The sequence below is a fragment of the Puma concolor genome, chromosome B4, assembly GCF_028749965.1.
Source record: "Puma concolor isolate L17-30 chromosome B4, mPumCon1.1.hap2, whole genome shotgun sequence".
Classification (NCBI taxonomy): Eukaryota; Metazoa; Chordata; class Mammalia; order Carnivora; family Felidae; genus Puma; species Puma concolor.
Genome location: NC_141673.1, coordinates 28412835 through 28440638, shown reverse-complemented (window position 1 = coordinate 28440638; position 27804 = coordinate 28412835). Strand labels below are relative to the sequence as shown.

General features: G+C 43.0%; 1 protein-coding gene across 1 annotated transcript; it reads right to left on the bottom strand.

Moving 5' to 3' along the window:
- Window positions 1-328: 328 nt before the first annotated feature.
- On the bottom strand, window positions 329-3095 carry BTG1 (BTG anti-proliferation factor 1). Its single transcript, XM_086712672.1, has 2 exons — window positions 2648-3095; window positions 329-1644 (listed from the first exon to the last, which is right to left on the bottom strand). The coding sequence occupies exons 1-2, from the start codon at window positions 2793-2795 to the stop codon at window positions 1277-1279; spliced, it is 516 nt and encodes a 171-aa protein (XP_086568798.1). The 5' UTR covers window positions 2796-3095; the 3' UTR covers window positions 329-1276.
- Between the last annotated feature and the right edge of the window lie 24709 nt (window positions 3096-27804).

Here is a 27804-nt window from a genome sequence, read left to right as displayed (position 1 = left end):
GGTGGGCCAGAACGGAACATTTATATCTTCACTTCGACAGGGAAGCAATGAAATATAATCCTCTGAGTATCATTTTTGGTAGATGTTACCTTTGTCTCTTATCCTCATTTCGTGAGATTAGCCTGGTAATGTGTCCATGTTTTGACTTTGGAGATTTAAAAAAAAAAGTTACCCTGTGTTTCCTCTAACACCTAGACATGTACACTCCCATCAAATGTTTTTCAGCGTGACCAGTGTGCAACTGACATTCACATAGCTTATAGAACCTAAGTCTTCTGAGAAACATATTTCTTTGAGCTGAACCTCTATAATCATGACAAGAGATTGATTAAAATGCCAAGATAAGAAACAATTTATTATAGAGAGAAGAAAAATTTCTCATCCAAAATATAGAAATCTGTACAACTTTGCCACAATCAATATACATGAACTGTACAAATTTACACCAGTTCATAATTTACCAAATAAAAGATGACTAACAAAGTTCACAAAATAGATGGTGGTTTGTGGAAAAGACTTTTACCCAATTAAGTACAAGGAAAGTTACAAACCAGACCTCCACTTTCTAAAAATAAGAAGTTTACTCAGTCTTAGAAAACTACAAGCTAGCAAATGTACAGAGAGCTGGCTGGTGCTAACACCACAGTTGAGACAGTGTCTTTTTAAGGGTCTTTTTAAAGCCTGTTGCCACGGCAGATTCTGGTCACTTGCTACTCTCAAGGCCAAAAACACAATACAAGGTCTGACCATTTCCCCAGGTCATGCTTACTAGGTTTGTCTTATGTACATTTATACAAATTTAAGTGCTAGGTAAAAGTCTTGTCAAAATTTCCAGTACTACCATGTTTCAAATGTTGAGCTTTCCTAGTCAGCTGCCAAAAAAGTTAACCATTTTCAAGTGTAATAGTGCAAATTTCCTCCGCAAGGTCTACTGCAGAGAAAGGTTCTTTGAAATACAGATTTGCCTTAAAGGGATTGATGGAAAAAATTTAGGTTTAACATCTGGGAGAAACTGAAACCACCCTAGGACTTCACTCCCTAGCAAATAAAGTGATCATTTACTTGGACTCACAGGCTATTAAATCATTGAAAGGTACTGTCCAAACTATGGCACTGTCACTTTAAAAAAAAATTATTTTTACCACTCTATCTTGTGCCAGATCTTCACAGCTGTGACATGGTTTAAATTCCATAATCCATCCCCAAGAGGAGCCCACCCAAAGCAAAAATCAAATTTATCCATCCATTATAAGATGATCCATCCATAGACTATATCTTAACCTGATACAGTCATCATATTGTAGTTTTTGGAAGGGCTTGTTCTGCCCAAGAGAAGTTCCTCCTTACAGCTGATTCTGCTGTCTACCATTTGCACGCTGCTGCTGTTTTGAGTGCTACCTCCTGCTGGTGAGGCTTCGTACAGCACACAGATGGAGCCATCCTCTCCAATTCTGTAGGACACTTCGTAGGGGTCAACCCAGAGAGTGAGTTCACTTGGGAGAAGCCTGAACAGCTCCTGACTGCTCAGTCCAATCCGCTGTGCCGCCTGTCCAATCAGAGGATCCATTTTATGGTTGATGCGAATACAACGGTAACCTGATCCCTTGCACGGCTTTTCCGGGAACCAGTGATGTTTATAATGTTCTATAAGGGGGAAAGAGAGAGAGAGAGAGAGAGAGAGAGAGAGAGAGAGAGAGAGAGAGAGAAACAATGCTTAGATCGTTACTGTAAGATCCCGCTATGGCTTCCTCCTTCCGCAGGCTTCTTTGAAAAGTGAAAAATTTAAACTATCAACTTTCAAAAACGCCCAGCACCGCACCGCGGCTGTGCGTGCTTGGGGCTGGGGAAAAGAGCGGGCAGGGTTTTAGAAACAACACAGTAGTAGGGGACAAAACAATCTCCAGGAACCAACCGGTTGAGCCGCCAAAACAGGAATCCGGCGCGCGGCCTCGGCTGGCCGGGCAGCCGGATGGCACCAGCGGCCAGGCGGGAACCTGTTTACTTTCTCCACCCCACCCCAGCCGCACACAATGGGGTTTATGGCTTTGGAGGAGAAGCGCCACCGGGCTGTTAACCCCGAAGGGAAGAAAACAAGCAACCCTAACTAAACCAAGCTCTGGGCAGGGCTGCAACTGAACCGGTGACAAATCCGATGATTAATGGTCAGGGGTAGGAGGCGCGGGGCGACGGCACGTCCGTCCCGGGCTGGCCCCGGGGCAGCGGCGCGGTCTCCCAGCCCCGGGCCCGGCCGCCGAGCCCACAACGGTTGGAGGGGGTTGGGGGAGGGGGCGTCGAACTAACCCCAGCCCCGCAGCTCCTTTGTCCCCAAATCCGCGGACGGTCCGAGGACCGCAGCTCCCGCCTCAGTGGCTGTAGTCTCTTTGTTGTGAGCCTGTTCCCTTCTCCCCTCGGTGGGGCAGCCGTGGGGGGAGGGGGAGCCCTCTGCCCAGCCCCCAAACCTTCGCCAGGACCCGCCGTTAGCGGCCGCCAGGCGCGCCTGCCCCGCTCCCGCGGCGGGACCCGAGCGCGGCCGGCCCGGGGCAGTGCCGCGGCTTCCGCGGCCCCGACGGCTCGGCCCGCCTCCCGCCCCGGGTGTGCGGTCCGCGTCCGCCCGGCGCCCCTCGCCCTCCCGCCGCGGCCGGCTCACCTGCCAGCAGCTCCTGCAGGCTCTGGCTGAAGGTCTGCAGCTGTCGCTCGCTCGTGAGCCCCTTGGTGCGGAGGAACTTGGAGATGAAGGACACGGCGGCGGCGATCTCGCCTATCATGGTGGCGGCCCGGGTGTAGAAGGGATGCATGGGGGCGGCGGGCGGGGGCGGCCCGGGGCGGCCGGGGCTCGGCGGCGCGGCCCCGACGACGGAGCGGCCACCCCGGGCTCCCTCGCAGGTCAGAGGGCTGAGAGGAAGAGAGGGCGGGAGGGGCGGACAGCTACTTTTTTTCTCCTTTATAGTAAAAAAGTTATTTTCACGACAGGAGGCGGCAGGCGAGAGGAAGAGACGAGCGACGGCGGTCTGGTCACATCGCTCGGACTTCCCCAGCCGCCTCCGCGTCCAGCTCCGCAGCCTCCAAAGCTCCTAACAGTTGCATTTCCAGCTCGGAGCGGCGAAGAGGTGCAGGAGCCGTGCAGTAGCTTTTATAGCGCGGCGGAAAGGAAGTGGCGTACCTGGAGCATGACGGCCGACTTCAGCCAATCCGGAGATCGCACCATTGTGACGCAGCAGATTCGGAGCCGGAGGGGGCGGGAAAAGGGGGCTAGCGGGTGGATGCGGAGACGGGGAAGAGAGGGAGGAGCTGACGTAATCCGCTTGTAAACAAATAAACTCCGGAGCGGCGGCCCGGGACCGGCGGGCTGTGGCCAAAGGACGGAGCCGAGCGAGGGTGCGCGTGTGAAAGCTCCGCCCCCAGCCCTAGCTCCTCCTTCCCGGTTCAGCTACTCCGGGCCCAGCGCCAGCGCATCCTCTGCGAGAGTGAGCTGCCTGGGCTCGCTCGCAGGGAGTCTCAGTGCTGGGCAGATAAAAGCCTTCTTGGCGTCCGCGCGCGCAGATCCGGCTGCAAGTCCGAGGTGCCTGTCCCCTCGCGCGCTGGGTGTTTCAGTCTCGTCCCCGCTCCTAAGAGGCTGGTTCCCCAAGCGGGAGGTTCTTGCCGAGCAGCGGGGTTCGCGTGCCGGTGCTGAAAGTGTGCGGGGGCGTGCAGCGGGGATACGGAGAAAGTGGAACGAAAGGGCTACTATTGAAGGTCTTTCTGCAGCTCTAGGGAGTCGGGGGGCCGGAGGGTCTCCTAGTAGACGTGCTGCCTACGTCAGGGAACCGTTTCAGCTTCACCCTCGGGAGGAGCGGGGGTGTCTTTGTAAAAGTTTAATTGCAAAATAAATAGAAGGTTAGTAAGCCTTTTGTGGTTGCTGTTTCAGTAATTTCAGGAGTCAAAGGAGAGAGGAGTGGAGACCTTACTGAATCCAGCGTCGTGCTGATAGGAAAGCCTGTTACTGAAGATAATGTAGTAACGCGGATCCCGTAAAGTTAAGGCTGTACTGAAAACACACATTTGTGTAATGCATTTACACCGTTTATACCTTAACCAAAGATTGTTTTCCCTTTTTTTTTTTTTTTTTTCTGGTCCAAATAGCTCTCAGGCCTTGCTCTTTATAAAAACAGAAGAAAATAAAGATTAAATTTGAAGCTTGGGGCAGTATTAGGCTTAGACATTTGAGTTTACTGGAAACCCTACTTGCAAAACTAGAGAAAAAGACTTGTGCTAAGGCTTGAGCCTGCTAAAACGATTAAGCCTAAGAGAGGGTTAACTCTAACTCCAGTAAGGAGAAGAGGGAAAAAAAAAAAAGATGGTGAGTCGGACAGATGGAGAAAGCAAACAAGAGGCAGAAGTTGAACTCTACCAGATGGAAATAAATATCCTGAGTTTAGTTGGTCATCAGTATTGCAAAACACACCACTTTGAGGTGTGTGTGTGTGTTTTAAGTACTAGCCAAAGGGTATAGAAATGTAGCAAAAGTAGAACTTGTATAAAGCTGAAGGAGAAAATGTTTTATTGTTTAAATGAAACATGTAAAACTGGGTTTGGAAAAACTGCTAGGTTAGTTTTAAATTCATACACAATAATTAGGTAGTTAAACTAAGCTAAATACTTTAAAGATAGTATTGTTAAAAGCATTAACTTTTGTGAACATCTTTTCTTTGGATAAATGCATCAAAAATAATGGTAAATAAGGTACATCTGTTCCATTCTAGGACTTTTGGGATAGAACTTTGTTTAAAAATAAACGTCACGGTAATTCACTGAGGACCTGAAACCTCTTACTACTCAAAAGGAAATAGGAAAACTGAAGTAAATTCTTTTTTTTTTTTTTTTAATGTTTATTTATTATTGAGACAGAGCATGAACGGGGGAGGGTGAGAGAGAGAGGAAGACACAGAATCCAAAATAGGTTCTGAGCGGTCAGCACAGAGCCCGGTGAGGGGCTTGAACTCAGGGACCATGAGATCATGACCTGAGCCGAAGTCTGATGCTTAACCGACTGAGCCACCCAGGTGCCCCTGAGGTAAATGCTTAAAATCACCATAGCCCTAGCACAAGATCTTCTGATAGCCCTCCTAACCCCACCCACCCTTAATCATCTGTGATGTTCATTTTCCTCACTTTATCAGTCATTCCAGCATTAGATGAGAAATCAAATGAAGCCTGGTCTCCAACTTGGGCTCCTGATAATCTGAGCTTCAGTTGACTCCTCTGCAAAACAAGTAATGAAGTTAACAAAATGCTAGGATTTGAACTCAGACTTGTCTCTCAAGTCCTTGTTCTTTCCACTTTTACTGCCTTCCCAGACAGTGGCTGGACTCCTGAAAACTTTTTAAAGTCAGTTAGGTAGGGTTACCAGAAAGTTAAACTCACCCCCACACTTTTTTATTGTATGTGTATGTTTCCCACTTTAAATCATTCTTTTAAGAGACAATGGATTTAAGAAATTAGTCGTTGGGGGAATCTAGGGAGAGAACTCAGGGAAAGAACTGGAAATAAATATTGGCCCTAAATGCAAGCTTTAGATAGTGCACCATGTTAATTACCAACAGTTTTCAATTCTGGACATATATATGTTTAGTAATATTTTCCCAGAGGTTTAGTCAGGCTCTTCCCATCTAAAAGACAAGCTGGTGTTTCTCAACAGCTTTTGAATTATAAAGGCACTTTCTTATTTTTCTGTTAGGCTAAACTATAGGGCAGTCTCAACTCCAGCTGACCCTTGAAAAATGCAGGGATTAAGGGCAGGGGACCAGAAGCAGTCAAAACCATGTATTATTTTGGACTCCCCAAAACTTAACTCCTCATAGCTTACTGTTGAGCAGCAGCCTTACCAATAACATAAAGTCAATTAACATGTATTTTGTATGTTATATGTATTATATACTGTATTCTTATACTAAGGTAAAGCTAAGAAAATAAAATACATTTATACTCTAGTGTGGCATTGATCAAAAAGTCCGCATGTCAGTGGACCCGCACAGCTCGAAGCCATGTTGGTGAAGGGTCAACTGTTTTTACACACCCATTCCTTTCAGCTGTGTGTAAGAGGCAAGTTACTTAGACTCTCTGCATAATATTTTCTTCAGAAACTGAAAGGTTGTTGGGAGGACTGACTAGAATAACTGTAGAAACTATTTAGCACTATCTCTGGCATTAAATAAGCCTCCAAATATATATATATATATATATATATATAATTTGTACATAATACATGAATATTAGCTGGCTTAAATTGTCATCAGGCAATTTGATAATATCAAATTTATATCCAAAACCTAGAAAAATTTAAATCAAAGCACGAAACACACACACACACACACACACAACCAGCACTTAGGAATTCTATCAAAACAAATCTAGAAAATGAAACTGCTTCTCAAAATAAGTTTGCAAGTAAAAGCACAGATTGTCAGGTCTTTGGAAAGAGTGCTTAGGAGTTCAGAAAGTACTTTCTATAGAGGTAACTATTGGACAACAAACTAGAATTTCAAAGGGCTGGGGATTTATAGTCCCATCCCTCAGCTTAACTGTTACTAGAACAGTTTGCTCTGGACTAACCAAAAAGAGAAAAAGAAAAAAAGAAACATTGACATAGGGCAGGGGAACTCCTTTGTCTGTTTCATAGACTAGTAAAAATTAAGGATGCACACAATGTTGAAAATCTTTCATTTTGCCAGATTTTTTTTAATCCCATTGCCATCTGCTGTCATGATCATTTTGGGAAACGGATGGTATTTTAACATCCCCAGAGTGGGAAAGGTATCCATATTAGAATAAAGCAGGGTCTTTTTAATTGAATAAATTTAAAGTCACTCAATGCCACTTTTTGCATGTCATGGCCCTACATTTGGGAACTCATCTAAACTGTTAATCTATGAAGAGGATGACACTAAATTAAGCTATTATGCCATTCATTTTATATGCCAGTCCCATGGCCTGAGATACCTTCTCCAATTCCCCTTCCCCCCAAAAAGCTGATTTTTTTGCTCATCCTCCAAGAAGCCCTCCGTGATCCTCTGCACTTGCGTAAACATCTGCTTTCCATTCCCCTGGCTCTGACACTTATCAAACATACTAGATTTACTATGTGCACTGGTCTCTTTTTCTTTCTAGACTGTAAATTCTTTGAGGGCAAGCATCTTACGTAACTCACTATTGTACCCTCAATGCCTAACACCCAATGCATAGTATATGTTCTTGAATGATGTTAAATAGACATATCAAAATTTAAATGAGGCAAATCAGAACCATTACTTGCGACTTTCCGGGTGCAAAATAATATACAGAGAATTTTTGCAGCTAAAAATTGGACAGTGAATATTTGAGGAGACAAGATAAATAAAGTCCGTGGCACTTTTTTCCTGGTTGCCGTGTCAGATTATTGCATAAATTGCTTTTATAAATAAACATTGTTTTAGGGTAGACAAATGGAGACCAAAGTAACTTAGATATGTTGCTCAGGAATATTGTGGTATTGTCCACATTGCCCCCATTTAAGGTTTTTTGCTTTGTTTCCCCTTATGCTGTGTAGACATGTTTTAGTATGTTTACATCAGGTTAGCCATTGTGTCATTTGCTTATGTGCCACTCTCTCATACTGCCATTGTATCCCGAAGTTTCTCACGTGTCCTTCCAATGCTCCAGTCTCTCAATTTATTTATGAAATCCAGGATTCCTGGATTATTGCTGGGAAAGTCCCAGAATTTTTTCAGTGGCTGTATTGCAGTTCGAAAGTTTGTCTGGAAGGCCTTTGCCCACCTCCCCCTTGTATATAGTAATGTCACCCAGCAAAGGTCTTGTTATCCATCTGGACCTTCCCTCCCCTGAGGGCACCTTTAGACCCAGACTTCCAGGCTGAGTTGGAGATGGCTTCCTTGTTGCCTGTCAGCTGGCTGCGTTCACTAAAGTTGTGCTTATCGTGAACTTACTTCCAGATAGAGTGCTACGTGTCAGTGCTGCTTGCTTTAGAAAACTCAGCTTAACCGAAAAGTTCAGGGTACAGTAGAAGAGTTCTCTACAGTGTTAACAGCAAATAGAGACAAGGCACTTATTTTCGCATGTGTTTGGGTTCAGAAAGAGAAAAGGAAGCCCCCAAAGTGAATAACCTCTGCTAAACCAGTTAAGTGGGCCCATAATTAGTTCTCTTTGGAAGGAAGAAAAGGAGGGGTCTGAACTTGGAGTCTTTTCAAGATTGAAACCAACACAAGGAAGATAAATAGTAGCAAACAAACTGGTGGCTGGGGGTGCATAGGATGTTCAGAGGTGGGATATTTTTGACAGGGAAGTGATAGGACCAGATTTATTTTTTTGGAAAGCCCTGAGGATGATGGATTGGAAAACGGTAATGTTGAAGTGACCTCTCTATTTTTGTCTCCAATTGTTACTTAAATCTTTAAATAATTTAGCTTGCACGTGGGCTTATCTCTTCAACAGAGACCTATGTCTTTTATTTATTCTTGTTTTGGTGACCCACAGGAAGGAGACCACTTTTAGCAGCCTCCCCACCTGGCGACCTGCCTTGCTTTGCTGAGGTTTGAGTCCCAGGGCACACACTAAGGCATTTGTACTAAGGTTTGGATCTACTGGGGTTCCGAAAACAGAAGAGAACTAGAAATCCAAGAGTGACACATACAGATTTGGGACTAACCTGTTTCTTCTTGTTAAAGCAATTCAGATCGTAGAGAATCGGAAAAAAAAAAAAAAAAAAAAAGGGATTAAAGTGTTGCTTACCAGCAGCAATAGCGATGGTCATATATCACTGTGCAACTCACACTGTGAGCTTCCCAAATAATTCCCAAGAATAATTCCCAAATAATTCTCCAAGAAACACCACTAGGTCTGTATAATTAACAGTGAAACATATGAGGTTTCAGTCCTAAAGAAAATAAATAATTTACCCAGGGTCTTGCAACCAGATTCGAACTCTCAAGTCATAAACTCCAAAACTTGGAAACATGCTCCTGATACTACCTTTTTTTTTTAAGTTTATTTATTTTGGGGGGTGAGGGGGAAAGAGGGTGTAGAGAGAGAATCCCGAGTAGGCTCTGAGCTGTTAGTGTGGAGCCCAACGTGGGGCTTGATCCCACGAACCCTGAGACTATGACCTGAGCCGAGATCAAGAGTTGGACGCTCAGCCTACTGAGCCACCCAAGCGCCCCGATACTACGTTTTCTAAAAGGGACTGTGAGAAATCAAACCCTATAAAGTTAGAAGACCATTTAGAGATGAGTAGAGACAGTAGAAAGGAAAAGAAAAAAAAGAAAAAAGAAAAAACTTGAGACAGCTAAGGAGACCTCTCATGGCTGACATAACCCAGGAAAACACAGCTACATTCATTAAAGGGCTCACTGAAAAATGAATCAAAGGACATATTAAAACATTAATCTGCCAAATAAAATAATTTCGCTGGAATGAAAAGTATCCCTAGGGGCCGATAAGAGAAAGCAGCAAAAATGCCTTCTATGTTAAACTGTTGAAGCTCCTCACTTCTGCTTTGGCCTAAACTGGCAGGAGGAATCAGGGAGGGGTCAACCCCACAGTCCCCCTTCCCCAGCAACTGAGGGGAGCCCCGGCATCAGGTGGAAGAGGAAGAAGGGCGGCTAGAAGGATAAGGTTGTGTGTTTATCTCAGCAGTGCTTTGGAACTTGATCACTTGCCCTGGAGGAACTCTCCTTGAACCTTCTCTAGCTGAGTACCAGGGCCACTCCTCAAAGCCAGGCCTCCGTCCCTGACCTTGTCTCTTTCCTTTTAGCAGAACCCTAGGATTCCGTTTACTTTGCTCTTTTAAAGTTACCACCATATACTGTCTCCGCCAGTGTTCAGGCTTATGGGATGTTTCTCTGCATCTCCCCAGCTGCCAAAGACCTAGTTCAGTTTTAAAGCTTAACAGTAGTCCGGGGAAAGCGACAGATGATAAGAATCAAGTATGGAAATTTGTGAACTTTAAAGAGTCATTACAAAGTTCTTAACAAGTTGTGATCCCGGCCTCTAGTATGTTTTAACTTTCTGAATAGGGAACAATGGATCTCTCCTTCCCTTCAGACTAATTAGACAGCAGATTGGGACTTCTCAGTGATTTTCACCCCAGCATCACCCCCAGAAATGGACAGAAATGCAAACTTTTGGCTCTAGATGCACTAAATCAGAAACTCTAGGAGTGCCCGGGCAGCTCAGTCGGTTGAACATCTGACTCTTGATTTTGGCTCAGGTCATGGGATCAAACCCGCTGAAAGCTCAGCTGCTGCTTGGGATTCTCCCTCTCTCTCTGTCCCTCCGTCGCTCACTCTCTCTCAAACATAAATAAACTTAAAAAAAAAAAGAAAGAAAGAAACTCCAGGGGTTAGGCCAGGCCACCTAGACACATCTGAAACACTAATGTTTCAGAAAAACTGCTTTTAAAACATAGTGGCAAAATTCTGTAACTTAAAACCAATGAAATTTTTATCTGGGAATGTATTATCTCAAGTTAGAAATCTTGTCTTTTAAAAGAAAAAAGCGGGGCTCCTGGGTGGTGCAGTCGGTTAAGCGTCCGACTTCAGCCAGGTCACGATCTCGCGGTCTGTGAGTTCGAGCCCCGCGTCAGGCTCTGGGCTGATGGCTCAGAGCCTGGAGCCTGTTTCCGATTCTGTGTCTCCCTCTCTCTCTGCCCCTCCCCCGTTCATGCTCTGTCTCTCTCTGTCCCAAAAATAAATAAACGTTAAAAAAAAAAAATTTAAAAGAAAAAAGCTATCATACTAATTTAATATATAAAAGTGGCCTTGAAGTATGAAGTAAGTTTTAAGTGTGTTGTTATTTGCTTCCCTCAAGTTCTATAGTCTGGGGAAAGTGCTTTTTTCCCAGCTTCTGAGACATTAGGCAAGCTAGAGCAGATAATGATGTCCATGTTACTCTCAAGAGAGAAGATAATACTCAGGAAGCTTGGTAGAATAATCATCTAGCCAAATGTTGGCATAGTCCATGGTTTTATTTTCATTTCTAAGACAAGCAGCCAATTGACCTTTTCAAGGGACTTGAATTCAAAATCTCAAAGTAGATTAGCATTTACAGCCACTGAGTGATGTCATATCATTTAACACGATAGTGAACTAAAATAAAGGAACATTCAAATGGCGAAAGGAAGCGCAATAAACAAATAAATATGGAGGTCCTAAATATAGATGCTCAACACGATTGTGAAAACTATCATGGATTTGGATAAACTTCAGCTTGAATTAAAGGATCAAAATCCCATTGGAAAATAGAACTTAGAATGTACTCATTTATGGTGTATAGCAAGTTAGACTGATCCAAATTCCTAAAAAGACTATTCTAGCCAAGAAGAAGTCTGCTGCGGCGGATGGTGGGGGGGGGGGGGGTGTAGGGTGGGGAAAGGTTAAGATTTACATGTCAAATTGCATTGATTTTCCAAAGCAGATAGCATAGGTAAGAGGCTTCTCATTATCTTGTGTTTGTATCTTGTTTTGTAAATATTTGTTTTCCCTAAATGAAGCGGAAGCAATCTTCAGCTTAGATAATATTTATCATTTGATTTAGTTGAATTAATTGAACGTGAAAGCAAAGGATCCTTTAGTGGCATTAACGCATGGGTTGAAAACATTTCCTATCTGCAGAGTTTGTAGTAGAGGCCTCTCCTTTAAATCTTTTCACCGAGCACAATGTAGGAAAACATTTCCGTCTTCTGGAAACCAATTTGAGTTTTGACTGTGATGCTGACCTTCAAACTCAAGGCATGATCACCGTGTCGTTTTTCATGTCTGACCTCCCTGGTTACCACATGAGTCGATTTCAAGCTGTAAAACACTAGTGAGAGACCCAGCATCAATGCACTCCAGGAATGGTTCTTTTCATGGCTTTCTGCCTTGTAGAAGCAAGCTGCCTGTACAATATTTAGGGGGTAGGGACTATGAGTCAAGAGCACTTGTATCTTTATGCAAAAAAAAAAATAAGTCAACTGGATTGAGAGAAAAAACTCCTTCCTGAAGACATTCGCTTCAGAGAAGTCCTGGGAGAGGCAGAAATTTCAGGTTAGAAAGAGGGAGTAAGAGCACTGTAGGTACATAGTCCAACTGAGGACAAAAATCTGCCAGATACTTTAGCCCAGAGGATTTAGCTAAACAGTTAAACTCTTAACAGAAGCTTTATTTAGGATCATTCTAACAAACATGATCAGCAGACAAGTCTTTTTTTAAAGAAAGTTCTCTTTCATCTCACTAAAAAGAAGGAACACATTAAAACCAAAACAGGAACTACTTTGGCAATATACGTGCAAAAAAAAAAAAAAAAAATAAGCACCCAATGAGGCTCTTTTTAAATTAGCCAGAGTGCACACAGAGACGTCTTTGAAAAGGAAACTTCTGGGGTGGTGGGGGGGGGGGCGGGGGCAGGACACATTTTTCTTGATTTCATAAACACTCATTGTTTAACCATCTGAAGAAAGTGCAAACTTATGATTAAGTTCCCCCCAACTCCTAAACAGATCAGCTCTTTTAAGTCACCTCCTGCCCCCTGTCCCCCACTCTACTTAGGCAGGAGAAGTGACCTGAAAATCAGCCTGTCAGAGAAGCAGGGGGTCCTCATTTTCAGACTGTGTGCATGTTAGGCTGCAGCCCACACTTACAGCACAGGAAGCCAAGTTTTGCCCAGGTGCCCCTGCACTGTATTAATATGCTGTTTGAATTTCATGAGCAGTGGATAACCTACTCCAGTTTATTTTGCTGCCTTAAAAAAAAAAAAAATGACTTTAAGAACATGGCTCCTCCCCAGCCCCTCTTCTCCAGCCCAAACTAGTCACATAATTTCCATCAGGACACTTAGAACCTCCTAAGTCCCAATGTAGTTTCCACCCTTACCAATTGCTAAGATACAGCTGAAGAGGTGTTGTTTATGTAGTTTTCTAAATTTACTCCAATGAGGAACATTACATTATGAGTCTTCAATGGGATCAAGATATAATTATGCAAAGTCAAGACAACTTGACATGAAGCAAATATTTAACAGATTTTTAAAAATAATAAATAAAAGGCTTAATAAGCCGTGAACAGAAAGTAGGAAGAATTTTTACCAGGAATCTGGGTTTGGAGAACATTCTTGTAAATAAGCAATACATTTACTTTTGAGCTCCTTGGCATCCAGGAAAAAGAGAAGCAAAGTGCATTGCTTTTGGTAACTTTATTTTATTTTTGAGAGAAAGAGACGGAGCGCAAGCAGGGGAGGGGAAGAGAGAGGGGGAGACACAGAATCTGAAGTGGGCTCCAGGCTCTGAGATGTCAGCACAGAGCCCAACACAGGGCTTGAACTTGTGAACCATGAGATCAAGACTTCAGCTGAAGTTGGAAACTTAACCGACTGAACCACCCGGGGCACCAACATTTGCTAACTTTAAAAAAAAAAAAAAAAAGGATACCATCAAAGGAAAAAAAAAATTTATTGGTGTTAAACGCTGATAAACTTATCAACTTATAATATAGAATAGGTTTACATAATTTTATAAAATGTTCAAGGAAACATGTTTTGGACAGTGCACTCTTTTTTTTTTAATGTTTATTTTTGAGAGAGGGCGTGAGTGGGGTTGGGGCAGAGAGAGAGGGGGACAGAGGATCCAAAGCGGGCTCTGCGCTGACAGCAGAGAGCCCAATGCAGGGCTTGAACTCATGAACGGAGTGATCTCACCTGAACTGAAGTCAGACACTCAACCAACTGAACCACCAAGGCACCTCTGGGGTAGTGCATTCTTCATCTGACTATCCCACTGGGAGCTAAGAACAAGTTCACTGATAAATGTCTGCTGCATGTGTTCTATCGTGTTCATAAACTCATTCCATAAATTTGATTGACTAATGAGGTAATGGCTAAGCATCGGAGGTACATCCACAAACAAAAAAGACCTGTCTCACACTTTACTGAATCTGGTAGAAAGACTGAAATTAAGAAGTAGTGAAAATCAGTTCCTATTTGCCACTCTGAAGATCGCTGTGAAAGAAAAATACAGGACCTAGGAAAGTGAACCTAATTGATGGGACAATCAAAGAAGCCTTTCCTTCAGCAAGGGCTTTAGTCAGAAGTCTAAGGAGGAGTAGGAATTGGGCTGGGTGGGATCTGAGGGTGTTAGACTTGCTCTGTAGACTAAGGAAGTGAATTTACAAAGGAGACCGAGAGGTGTGCTCAAAGCAGAACCCTGTGGTCTTAGTTGGAAGAATGTAAGTAGAGAGACCAAAGATAAGGCGGGACGGGTATGTAAGGTCAAAGCCTGAGGCGTCTTTTAACTTACCTTTAAAAACATTAATCTTATCCAAAGAATAAGGGAGGTGTCGTGCAGGACTTTGAAGCAAAGCAGTGACAGACAGATTTGCATATTAAGAGTTACATTCATTAAGCACAGGGCAATGGGTATGCTAGTATTATGATGAAAATTAGAAAGTGAAGATCTACTTTTCTGAGGTTCTGTCTGTTATTTCCTTTGTGGGAGAGCTATAAAAGTATCTGTAACCAAGGCCACATCTCTTAAGATGCTTCTTTAGATCTGGTCAAATGTTCAATACTCTACTTGAAGCCACAGAAATCTAGATCAGTGATAATAGGCAATTTTTTTATAAAGAGCTTGATAGTATATATTTTTGACTTTGTGAACTAGAAGACGTTTGTCCCAATTTCTTATCTCTGCACAGAAGCAACCATAGACAATATGGGCATGGCTGTGTTCCAATAAAACTTTATTTACAAAGCAGGAGGTAATGGACTTGGGTCTTGACAATCCTATGCCTATCTCTGACCTAGATCAAGAAGCATTTAAGAGCTGATCATGATAGAAGAGTTCAGAGGCTATGGTAACCCTCTAAGCAAACAAACCTTTAATGGCATAACTGTGCTCTCTTGGGGATTTAGGAGAACTATGTTGTGATAGGACTATATAGCAGGGACAAAATGAACCTTCTGAGCTGAAAGAAATGACCTGTGAACAAAATTATCATCTGTGTAGATTGTGAAGAATATGAGCTCCTTTGAGGCAAGGATTTATGTCTGTTTTGTGCAGTTATTTTGTTCTGTTTTTTAAACCCCCAGCTGAGTCCTTGGGTTTTGTCTATAGAATATGCTAACAGATGTAACTCACAAAATGAACATTCAGGTAATGTCTTTTCAGCAATAAAACTCTTCAAAAGTCATGATCACTGGGAAACGTTTATTCCCAGTATCGTCAAAAAACAAAATTCAACCCAGTAGATCTAATTGGCTTTATTAGGCGATTCATGAACCAGAGGCCAGTAGGGAGAGGCCTCTAGGAGTTGTGTACAATGGAAGGTTTTTGTAGAAGGAGGGTGGGGCAAGAAGTTATTAGCAAAAGAAAAGATTGTTTCCAGCAAAGTCACATTCCCTTAGGGGGAAAGGCGGGGGTCTTATTAGGTGGGTTACCTCATCTTCCTATGGTGGGAGGAGGGATGGAGAGGGCCCATGTGACCTCACTGGTGCTGCTTAGAAATTTCTGATTGATAGGTCAAGACTACATGTCTCAAGGAAGGTGGCATTGCCACTAGGTTAAGTATTAAGCCCCAGTTTGAGGACTTGACCTAAGTGACTCCATGTTGCTGTCGCTTTCTTTTCAACAGTATAAAGAAAAATTTCACCCAAACACTCTAAATACATATAAGAAATTGTGTCAGTATGATAATTTTGGACCCAAACCACTCACCAGTTCAGTCAGCAGAGTTTTGGAGTCAAAGTACCAAAGGTAGCAAATTTAAGTTGGATGCCCTGCTCCAATGAACCCAGACACTCTCGCTTTGCCTGTAGACACCAAGCAAGAGTTGGAAACCTACCATCTTCATTTCTTACAAGCCTTTGGTCTGTTGTGTGCACATGCTGCCTCCAAGTAGTTTGCATTGTTTGTGTTCTGCTTCTATTTTTGCTCTAGAGATAAGTTTTCAAGCTTATTTTAAGCAAAATTTGACCTCCCTACTAATGAGCTCACCCAAAGGTTAAAAAAATCTGTGAAGATGTAAATAATGCAGGACGAATAATGACCTTCCCCATATCAAACTCCCACACTCCTGACTTGTACACATATCACCCACTATTGTTGTCAAAAACACGCCTCAGTGCTTCAGACGCAAAATATAACGTGAAGACAGGCAAAGTTTGGGATAAAGAGGAACGATAGCTTTAATGCTTTGCTGGGCAAAGGAGGCTGAAGCAGGCTATGGCCTTCAGAAAGGGTAATCCACGCCCCTGCCCCCCATCCCACCATCCCCCAGGGAGCCGGTGCAGGGGGAGGGGGGGGCGGTTTAAAGGGAAATACAGGACCTACCTGGTTTTGACAGGAATTGTAGATTAGTCATTCTCACGTTGATCCTGGGTTCCCCAAACAAAAGGCTAAGGAGGGAGGGGGGAGGTTTTCAGCAGGGAGCAAAATGGTTATTTTATTTATTTTTTTATCTTTTTTTAAAATATAATTTATTGTCAAGTTGGCTAATATACAGTGTACACAGCGTGCTCTTGGTTTTGCGGGTAGATTCCGGTGACAACCACTGGATCTTGATCTTAAAACTAGATCATGGTGTGTCTTACTTTTATAATCTGGGCTCGATAACTATTTCTTGAAAACTAGGTGATCATTAACTCATAGCAACAATATTTTTCTTGTTGCTAAAAAGACGCGAAACTATTTGTTGCTTGAGAAGTATTGGGGCGCCTGGGTGGCGCAGTTGGTTAAGCGTCCGACTTCAGCCAGGTCACGATCTCGCGGTCCGGGAGTTCGAGCCCCGTCAGGCTCTGGGCTGATGGCTCAGAGCCTGGAGCCTGTTTCCGATTCTGTGTCTCCCTCTCTCTCTGCCCCTCCCCCATTCATGCTCTGTCTCTCTCTGTCCCAAAAATAAATAAACGTTGAGAAGTATCATGGTGGTACCCACGGCATAAAACACCTTCTCTTCTAGATAGCAAAAGATGCCGACCTTTTGTTTTATGGCGAGAGGACGTAAGGAAGGCTAAATCTGCATCAGACGTTTGAATAGATGCTTCAGAGGAGTATGGAGGGTGAGGAATGTTTTTAATGACATCCAAGATTAGAATTTGCTCGGAGAAAGTCTGTAACTCCCCAGTATTGTGACTATTTTGCTTACCAGTCTATCCACAGCACTTGACCCTGTGTTTGGTAAATTGTGGCATCGATACATATTTGAGGAATAAATGAACCCTGATTGAGATGCTGCCGCAGTGGAAGCTCCGAGGGAAGATAAAAACAACTTGAATCAGTATCAAAATCATATGGCTTGGCTAAGTGGTACCTGCCTATGGAATCAAAGATGGATGAGCGATCAATAAATATTGCAGTAGTCTTCAGTTCTTTTTAACTATACCCACCATAGATTAAAAAGTATCAAAAGGGTCAGCAGCAGGGGGGCCTGGGTGGCTTAGTCAGTTGAGCATCTGACTCTTGATACTGGCTCACGTGATCTCCCAGTGGTGAGATAGAGCCCCGAGTCAGGCTCTGCGATGACAACGTGGAGCCTAATTGGGATTCTCTCTCTCCCTCTCTCTCTGCCCCACCTTCTCTCTTTCTCTCTCTCAGTAACTAAATACACATTTTTTTTTTTTTTAAACAGGGTCAGCAGGGGAATAATGGTACTTTCCCTGCTCCTTTTCCGTGCAGAATATTAAATGGAGAAGCCAGACCCACAATGCATTAGGAAGAAAGCTAGCTCAGAATGTGGAGCATCTGTGGAGCAGACTGATTGGAGGTGGCACAGGAGAAAGTTACCCTTTTTGAAGACGGAGGTGGATACTGTGACTCTGTCCTAGAAGAATCGAGAGGGCAGTCAGTCACAGAGCTTCGTGGAGGTTTGACTATTCAGAGCAGGACTTGGAGAGGTAGGGCAGCTGAAGATTTTACCCTGGGGACTTCAGCTGGGAGCAGTTAATTAGTTGGTTATGCCTTAATGCATCCGGTTGGTCAGTTCTTAAGATAGCATGCTATTGTGTCTTCTGAAAGAATGAGCTAGAGCCACAGACCGCTGGTTTGGAGTTCCTTCCCCGAATTTTAAGCAAAGAAAGCAAACTGAAGGAGAATAAGGTAAATAAGTAAAATAAATTTATTTGTGTGTGCATATGTGTGTGTACATATATACAAACACATCTCAAAGAATTATATGTGCATAGGAAAAAGTCCAAGGTGAACATCAGATGTGTACTCCTCTGAGGTTATGTTTGGAAGGGCTGGCATTTACTTATTTTTCTATATCCTGAACACTGGCTTTCTAGCTAAAAGTTAGACTGCTGCATCATATACAAAACCAAATCCACTTGGACTATATTGAAATCAAAACCAGTAGAAGAAAAGTTAGGAAACGTGTAGATCCACAAGATTGGGATGGGTAGAAAAACTTCCTTAAGTAAGTCAGGAAAATAAGCATCCATAAAGGAAATGATTAATATATCGGTTAATTATACGATCATATAGCTACGTTGTTTCTATATAAGAAGCACCATAAACAAAGCTGATACAAATGAGGGGTAAAAAAAAAAAAAAAATCAGTGACATGTGACAAATAGAGATTAATATTAAATACAGTAAATAAAAATTAAAATGCAAAAGGTTAAACTAATATCTTCACACAAAACTCCTACAAGTTGGAAAATGAAATAAGAGAAAAATAGGAAAAATATAGGAATGGGCAATTTGACAATAAAGGAAGGTAGATAACAATAACAGAAGTTATGCAGTCCTATTAGTAGTCAGAAAAATGCAAAATAAAACAATATGCCATTTGTTACCTAGCAGATTGATGAATATTAAAAAATTAATGATGTCCAATGCCCATAAGTTTATAGGGAAATGCCATTTCTGACACTTTGTTTATGGGAATACAATGAGCTACAATCTTTTTGGAAGGAACTGGTCAAATGGATTCATTAAAAATATGCTTAGGGGCGCCTGGGTGGCTCAGTCGGTTGGGCGGCCGACTTCGGCCCAGGTCATGATCTCGCGGTCCGTGAGTTTGAGCCCCGCGTCGGGCTCTGTGCTGACGGCTCAGAGCCTGGAGCCTGTTTCAGATTCTGTGTCTCCCTCTCTCTGACCCTCCCCCGTTCATGCTTTGTCTCTCTCTGTCTCAAAAATAAATAAACGTTAAAAAAAAAAAATATGCTTAGACTTTGACATCCCACTTTTGACACTCGCTTACAGAGTCCATGTAATACAGAAGGCAACATACTGAGAAGTTCTCACTTCTTATAAATGTCATTCTCTTGAGTTCACCATCAGAGGTGAATGTAGAATTATTGTAGAGAACACTGCTAAGTCAGGATGAGTTTAAAGCAGAACTGCTCACCTATACCCTTAAGAGATGGAGGCAAGTAGGCCAGTCTGCCTACTAGGTACTTAGGGGTTATACATAGCATCCCAATTCCTTTTTTTTTTTTTTTTAGTTTATTCATTTTGAAAGAGACAGAGAGCGTGAGTGGGGGAGGGGCAGAGAGAAGGAAAGAGAGAGGCTTCTAAGCAGACTCCATGCTGTCAGCACAGAGCCCGACTCAGGGCTCAAATTCATGAAGTCAGGAGATCATGACCCGAGCTGAAACCAAGAGTCAGATGCTTAACTGACTGAACCACCAGGCGCTCGCTATTCTGGGAAATCCTTCAAATACTCCCTCAGGGATCTCACTTTCATCCAAGGATCCAGGAGCCACCATGATTAGGCGCCTAAGCTTGGCCAATGAGTTCGTTTACTGGGATTTTTGGACCTGGAAACGCTGGAAATCAAGGCGGTTTCTCTCCTATAGTCACATGTGTTGCAAGTAAGATCTTGAAACCACTGGCAGTCATTTTCTCTTACACTGTGAAGAACACCATTCTAGAGAAAGAGAAAACACAAAGAGAAACAGAAGTGAAAGCCATAGGGAACATCCTGGGGACATTTAAGTTCCTGAATTGAGTTGTTCCAGGGTGTTCTCTCTGCTGCGTTCTGGCCCTTCTTATGACTTGGTCATTCACCTCCTCCTTCGATTCTGTGAGAGACCCCAAGAGCCTTCCAGTAGTTCTTTGTTTTTTGTGTGTTTGTTTGTTTGTTTTGTTTTGTTTTTGCTTAAGCCATTGTAACTTGTTATTATCCCTTATAACTGATAGCATCCTAACTAACAGAGACTTCTTGTTAAATAGTTAACTTCTTGGTAAGAATATGAAATGTTCTGCCCCACCTGTGGACCACAGGCCAATAGTCATAAAGTATAGAGTGGAGGTAGATATTTGTCCTTGTCACTTCACTTGAGCTCCGACATCACCTCTGGAACATGCCAATTTCCCATTCCCACAGCCCTGCCCTAAAGCTCACGTCCACTTTGCTCAATTCTATGTAACTTCTTTAAGACTGGCTTTTTCGGGAAAGGGGGAGAAGAGAAAAAGGAGGGTTCCTAGGGTTTCCAACAGAGCATCGAGGATGCAGAGCTAGCATATGGCAGAGACCAAATGAGCACGTACCTGACTCCGCCAGTCCAGTATCGTACTGCTGAACGTTATGACGCACTGTACCGGTCGGAACTATTATAGCTATCTATCCAAACAGTTTTTAAGCTTAGCTGCACATTTTAAAATTTGTATTCATAATGGATTGTTTGAAGGCAAAAGTGCAAGAAACTCTGACGTGGAAATATATCCTCATAAGAAACGCAGATTTGACTGCGTGAAAATTTAAAACTTCCAGCCACCAAAACCCAAAAGGAAAAACAGAAAAAAACTGACTAGGCAAAGCTATTTTTTTTTTAATTTTTTAATGTTTATTTTTGAGAGAAAGAGAGAGGGGGACGAACAGAGAGGGGGAGACACAGAATCCGAAGCAGGCTCCAGGCTCTGAGCTGTCAGCACAGAGCCCGATGCGGGGCTCGAACTCCCCAAATGTGAGATCATGACCCGTGTGGAAGTGGGATGCTTAATCAACTGAGCCACCCAGGCACCCCTAGGCAAAACAATTTTTAAAGTTTAACAGAGTTGATACCCTTAAGGGATTGGGCTAGACAGAATAAACAAAGAGCTGGCATTGTCTGAGTTTTTCATCCACCTAAAAGAGCCAGTGTTCAGGGGAACATATCCCACATTAACATTACGTAGACAAAGGGACGAGAATAGGTGACTATAGATGATCACATCTGAAAAGATTCCTTTCAGGGTCTATACTGTGCCCAGAGAGACCACCTAGGGAGTTATTGTATCCCAATTGATAAACAATGTGGAAAAAGCACTTTGACACACACAATATACGTGAGGTGAGAGCCCTCACCTTTGGTCCGGGTGAGCAGCTTCTGGGCCTCTCTGGTCTGGCAATTCCCCAGAGGCTGGAGGGCTATCTGCATTTCTCCTCAGAAGGGTAATTTCATCCACGCTCTTCCTAAACGACCTGGATGAAGATTTTTAACTTGCGCCTTCGGGGTTCCCTGGAAGGCCTGGCAAGAGGACCGTATTTGAAGCCCGGGAAGGAAGGCTGTGGAGTTACCTCTGAGGCAGACACTATTCTCTGAGGTGCTATGTCCTCTTCCCCGCCGTTAAAAGTGAACTGTTAAAAGGAGATTCAAATAAGCTAAAAATTTAATTAACAACGCAATGAGATCATCAGAACCAGCAGATATAATCAAAACAGTGCAGAACGACCCCCAGCCCCGCCTGAATCAGGAAACACCGAAGGCGATGTGATGTGCGCGGAGTAGTAACCTCTGTGACCTGCAGGCGATGTGACACGCAGGCGGGGCTTGTCTTCACCAGGGTTGTAAAGCAAGGTCCTGAGGCCTCAAGGCTCAGGCCTGAGAGTGCTCCCTTGGGCTACCCTGTAGGCTCCGCACTCTGATTTCCTGATGGGCCTGAATAGGCTCACATACTGTTTGCAAGTTCTCTGCATTCTCCCTTGACCCCCTAGGGAGTCTCAGGCGGATTTCAGAAACACTTTTTTGTTTCTGTGAAAAGTGGAGTTTGTGAACCAATGGCACAAGCGGCTGTCCTATTTTAGATTCTGCTCTTGGGGAATAATCATCTGGTCTCCATCCAAATCTCCGTCCGTCCAAGTTCCAGGTTTATAAATGATTTCTTTATAGTGTTAAAACATACACTGAGATATAGTAAACATTTTAAGAGTTTGTTGGAACAAAAACCGATTCACATAGGGCCGTTCCAGGCCTGAAATGGTTAGGATCACTCCACCGTCAGAAGCCTGCAGGTAGACTTTTTTTTTTTTTTTTTTTTTTTTTTTGCGGGGGGTGGGGGGGCAGATATATTTAAATTTTTTTTAATTTTATTTACTTATTTTTAAATTTATATTCAAGTTAGTTAGCATATAGTTAGTGCAATAATGATTTCAGGAGTAGGTTCTAGTGCTTCATCCCCCATGGATAACACCCAGTGCTCAACCCAACAAGTGTCTTCCTTAATGCCCCTTACCCATTCAGCGCATCCCCCCTCCCACAACCCTTCCAGCAACCCTCAGTTTGTTCTCTGTATTTATGCTTTGTCCCCTTCCTTGTTTTATGTTATTTTTACTTCCCTTCCCTTATGTTCATCTGCTTTGTCTCTTAAAGTCCTCATATGAGTGAAGTCATATATTTGTATTTCTCTGACTAATTTCACTTAGCATAATACCCTCTAGTTCCATCCACGTAGTTGCAAATGGCAAGACTTCATTCCTTTTGATTGCTGAGTAATATTCCATTGTGTATATATACCACATCTTCTTTACCCATTCATCTGTCGATGGACATTTGGGCTCTTTCCATACTTTGGCTGTTGTGGATAGTGCTGCTATGAACATTAGGGCGCATGTGCCCCTTCTAAATAGCATACCTGTATCCTTTGGATAAATCTTCAGTAGTGCAATTAATGGGTCATAGGTAGTTCTATTTTTAATTTTTTGAGGAACCTCCATCCTGCTGGGGCTAGACTTTTAAAGAAAAGAGGCAGAAACAAAACAAAGAAATTATTAAATTGGCTACAGCTTCAGCCATTGCGTTATTTGGGAAAAACCTAGTTGGCTATGATTGGCTGTTCTTAGATTTTGATTTCTTAACCTCAAAGCATTTATGGGTTTCATTTTGGGTTTGCTTGCACAGGCTGCTGAAGTATTGGAACCACCCCAGTCTGATGGCCTCCTTGTGTAATTAGTTTGGCAATGTACACTGGAGGTTGGTGTCACAGAAGTTTCAGCGTCTATTACCTGTCTCAGAGGTGGCCATACTGACTGGAAGTATCATAGCTTTTTCTGTGGATAACTTCTCTTTAGAATTTTATAGAAAACCAGTTTGCTTCGGTGGGAGGTAATCTCATTAAAGTCACGATCGAGAATAAATGGTGTCCCAGGAGACAGCTATCTTTGAAAGTAGGCTCTGACATTTTGCTAATCTGTAAGCACATTTTAAAGCAGCTGCACATATAAACTCCTTTAGAAATTGCTGATTTGGGGTATTAGTGATAACATAATTCAATTCAGTTAGGTTGAGGTTAAAAGAGGATTATCAGTTGGCAGGATAGTATACCCACAAAAGTGTTGCATCAAATAAATTACACATTTAGTGTTTCCCAATCTCATGATACTCTGATATCTGTTGAGCTCAGAACAGCCAACTCTCAGTCAGAGAGGAGCTAATCCGAAATCCGTTTCACTAGGCTTCATACATTCTAGATCCTACCACACGATGAGCAGGGGGAACGATGGGAGTGACATTCAGACCAGTTGTTCACCTTTGGTTTTCTTCTTTGCTTTTTAGAGAAGGTCAAAACTTAGGTGTAAGTTACTTGTAGGCTTCAGTCTTTCTTGCCTTGTTACCACAGATGCTGGAGAATATGTGCTTGATAATTACCAACACGATCCTCATTTAGTGTCGTCACAGAAACAAAAGACACACTCAGACCCAGGACAGGTGACAGACAGCCAAGGCCCACAGGATTTGTTTTCTCGAGGAAAAAAAAAAAATCAAAAATTCAAATCAGTGAGAGAGGGGGAACCAAACAAACATGCTCCAGATGTGACTCGTATTGTATGAGGTTAGCAGTGGCTGGAGTGTCCCATTCAGTTAACGGGGTCAATGTCAGAGGGGAGCAAATAAGTGTTGCCTGGCAGGCAGTGGTTTCCTATGGAGCCTTTAGCATGTCTCCGTGACCGGGTTTATAAAATCAAGAAGATGCTGTCTAAATTTGTGGATGTCACTCAATTTGAGGGCCAACATTTTGGAGAGAGGGGCTGGGATAATGGTAGGGTTGCAAGATAAAAATCAGGACATTAAATCAGAATTAGATGAACAACGATACATTTCTCAGGATAAGTATGTTCCAAATGTTACATGCTAAAAGATCACTTGCTGTTTTTCTGAAATTCAGACTTCACTGTTTTTATTGCTAAATCTGGCAACCCTGGACAGGTGAGTTATTGAGGAAAAGAGTGTAAACAGTGGGAGAAAGGTATGAAATTCAGAGTGGTGAGCGTCTTTTTTTTAGAACACAAAATCACCCCATAAAGCTGAAGAAATATTTGGACTGTAGCATAATGAAGTTGGGTGAGAGAAGCATGTTAAGACCGAAAAGATGGGAAAACAATGAGAATCCTAGTAGTGAGCTCCAAAAGGGCAGTTTTCTCTTTAACCATCAGGGCACTCTCCTTCTGCAAGCTCTCATTTTGAGTAGATTAGCATTAACTGATTTTTGAACGAATGAACCCTCTCCTTAACGCTATTCCCGTTTCCAATGCCTTTACAAGGTTCTTAAAAACTATTGGCTTCCTTCTGTAAGGAATTCATGACACTTACCTATTTCTTAGGGAAAAGAGCAGGGAATCTGTGTAGTGAGAAAGTACCTACGTTTGGGTGTGTCGCCCAGTGCACAGGAGCGCAAGGGCGCAACTTGCCTCCTTGAGATAAGTCTACTCCCATGATATCTTTCCAAACATGCTGAATTTTTCCTAGAAAGAAGAAAGGATTCAACCAACAAGTTAATCAGAAGAGATCTGACTCGAAAGAAGAAAATCAGACAGCAGCCGTTGAAGGGCAGGGCTCCTAGAACCTTCTCAGCGGGCATGCGCGCCTTAAGAGGTAAGCTTTGGGACTGCCCTATGGTTATTTTTGTCATCTCCCTGCTATTGTTTCCCGTAATGTTTCTCACGGTGATTGACACACGAGCCCTTAAAATAAGAAGGGTCAGTGGGTCTGTCTGCAGAATGGCAGCATGGAAGAAGACATTCAGAAGCTAGCCTGATATGGAAGGGGAGAAATATAATGTCCACTCCAGCTGCTACCCCATTCCAACACAAGAAAGGGTATGTCTGAGTCGAAAGACAGGAAAAGAATGAGCCCGATCTTAGGGAATGGAGATGTGACTCTAAAATCCACTGAAAACATTTGTAAATTGTATCTATGCATTTTTTTTTGGTGGAAAGGTCCATATCTTTGATCACGTATTTTTTAAAATATTTATTTATTTATTTATTTATTTATTTGAGACCGAGAGAGAAAGAGAGAGAGAGAGAGAGAGCATGAGCAGGGAAGGGGCAGAGAGGGAAGGAGAGAGACAATCCCAAGCAGACTCTGTGCTGTCAGCTCAGGGCCCCATGTGGGGCTTCATCTCAAGACCCTGAGATCATGACCTGAGCTGAAATCAAGAATCAGATGCTTAAATGACTGACCCGCCCAGGCGCCTCTGATGATATTTTAAAGATGTCTTAAAGATGCCTATGACTGAAGGTTGGATAGGTGAAACTGGGCTTTGAGGCACCATTGGGGAAACATTTGCTTGCTCTTGGAAGCAATAAGACCTCAGTGTTGAATTTTTTTCATGGCAGCCATATTGGTTCCATACCATTTTCTAATTCTTAAAGCAGTAAAATATGCACTTAAATTTTAAATATATTAAGGCTTATTGAACGACATGACTAGTTATGTCTATTCATGACTGAATAGACTATTTGTCTATTCAGACATTGAGTGTCTAGCAAAGGGAAGTAAGAGGATAATGAACATGTTTACCTACTTCACAATTTCATTCAAGGTGAGTCCCCTCTGTTCAACTACCTCGGATTAATAATGATTCTTTCATAGATACCAGGGCTTTCTGATATCTTTGGCATAGCTTCAGAGCCTGATTGTGGGGTGACGTAGCTTAAGCCACCACCTGCCAGCAGAAGTAGTTGTTGTAGACATACAATCGAATCCTTGTGACAACGCTTGCACGTGGAATTTTTTTGTCTGAGGACAAAGCCTCTATCATAGAAAACATAGCACCTACACTCACCAAGAATCTAGGTGCAATGGAGGGAGGTGGAGGTGAACCTCATGAAGTCTAGAGATAACACATTTGTCACATTCCAAGTGCTGAAAATAAGTGTTCTTGCACCTCCCGAGTTCTCTCAAAGCAAGGTGCAATGACAAGCTAACATCTAGCTTTCAGTTACCACTTTGCCGCAGGGAAGAATTTTAAACTATGATGTGTATGAAATTAGATTTATAAAAACATCCCCTTGAAAGAAACATAACTACAAAGGGAGCTTAAATGTCACCGCATATCATGGCAACGTGTCACCAATTAAATAATTTAGAAACCCGTGATGTTCTATTCCAGCGAATGAGTGGTCGCGCATACATACATTTTGCAGTGCACGTTCCCCATTTTAAATAAAACTGTATTTCTCGTAGATAGCAGACACTCAGGTAAACCCTTTATTTTATTTTATTTTATTTTATTTGAAAAAATTGTTTTTAATGTTTATTTATTTCTGAGACAGAGAGAGACAGAGCATGAGTGGGGGAGGGGCAGAGAGAGAGAGAGACACAGAATCCGAAGCAGGCTCCAGGCTCTGAGCTGTCAGCACAGAGCCTGACGCGGGGCTCGAACTCACAAACCGTGAGATAATAACCTGAGCTGAAGTCGGTCGCTCAACCGACTGAGCCACCCAAGCGCCCCTAAATCCTTTATTTAAATAAAATTTTTACAATCCGGGGTTCTAATTGTTACACCTTGATATACATTCGCCTTGAATGTTGGCTGCAATCCTATTTGAAGCAAGTTGGTTGGGCACCCAAGGATGTTGCCTACTTCTGTTTAACCCAGAGGGCCAGAATAGTCTGTCTGGCCATGTCCATTTCCTTCTTTCACCCTATATACCTTCATCTGGCACCTGGGCTTTGCCTAGATGAGGAAACAGTTTGTGACACGTACAGGATTTGCTTCCTTCAGAGAGTCCTCTCCAACCACTTAGGGATAAAACACCACTTTTCTCTGTTGCTATAGTTCCAGACAGCCTGTTCAGTGTGCACCTTTCTCAAAATATCGTGAGCTCTTTCAAGGAACCACCTTTGTGTCCCAAGATCTGATACACAGTAGGTGCTTCCAAAATGTGAGCTGAATGAATAGGTTGAAGTAAAAATTGGCAAAGGGCAAGAAGGAGCTGGAAGCATTTGGCAACCCCACCACTGCAGTGTGGTGAATAGCGCCCCCCAGCCCTTGCCCCGCAAACACCCGGTCACGTGCACCCAGAACCTCGGGATGTGACTTTATTTGAAAATAGGGTATTGACAGATGCAGTTAGTTTATGATTTCCAGATGCAATCATCCGGGATGTAGGGCAAACCTAAATCCAGTGACTGGTGTCCTCTTAAGAGAAAGGAAGGAGCGATTGGGAGACAGACATGCACTGGGGAAGGAGGAAGGCCATGTGAAGGAAGATAAAGGCAGATATTGGGCTTCTGCTGCCACAGACCACGGGCAGAAACCACCAGAAGCTCAGAGAATCAGGGCACCTGGTTGGCAGAGTCAGTTAAGCGTCCAACTCTCGA

Excerpts from the sequence above, each read along its gene's own strand:
- BTG1 (XM_086712672.1), bottom strand. The coding sequence starts at position 2,795 with ATGCATCCCTTCTACACCCGGGCCGCCACCATGATAGGCGAGATCGCC. Across the intron at positions 1,645-2,647 it reads CCTGCAGGAGCTGCTGGCAG|AACATTATAAACATCACTGG; the intron begins GTGAGCCGGCCG and ends TCCCCCTTATAG.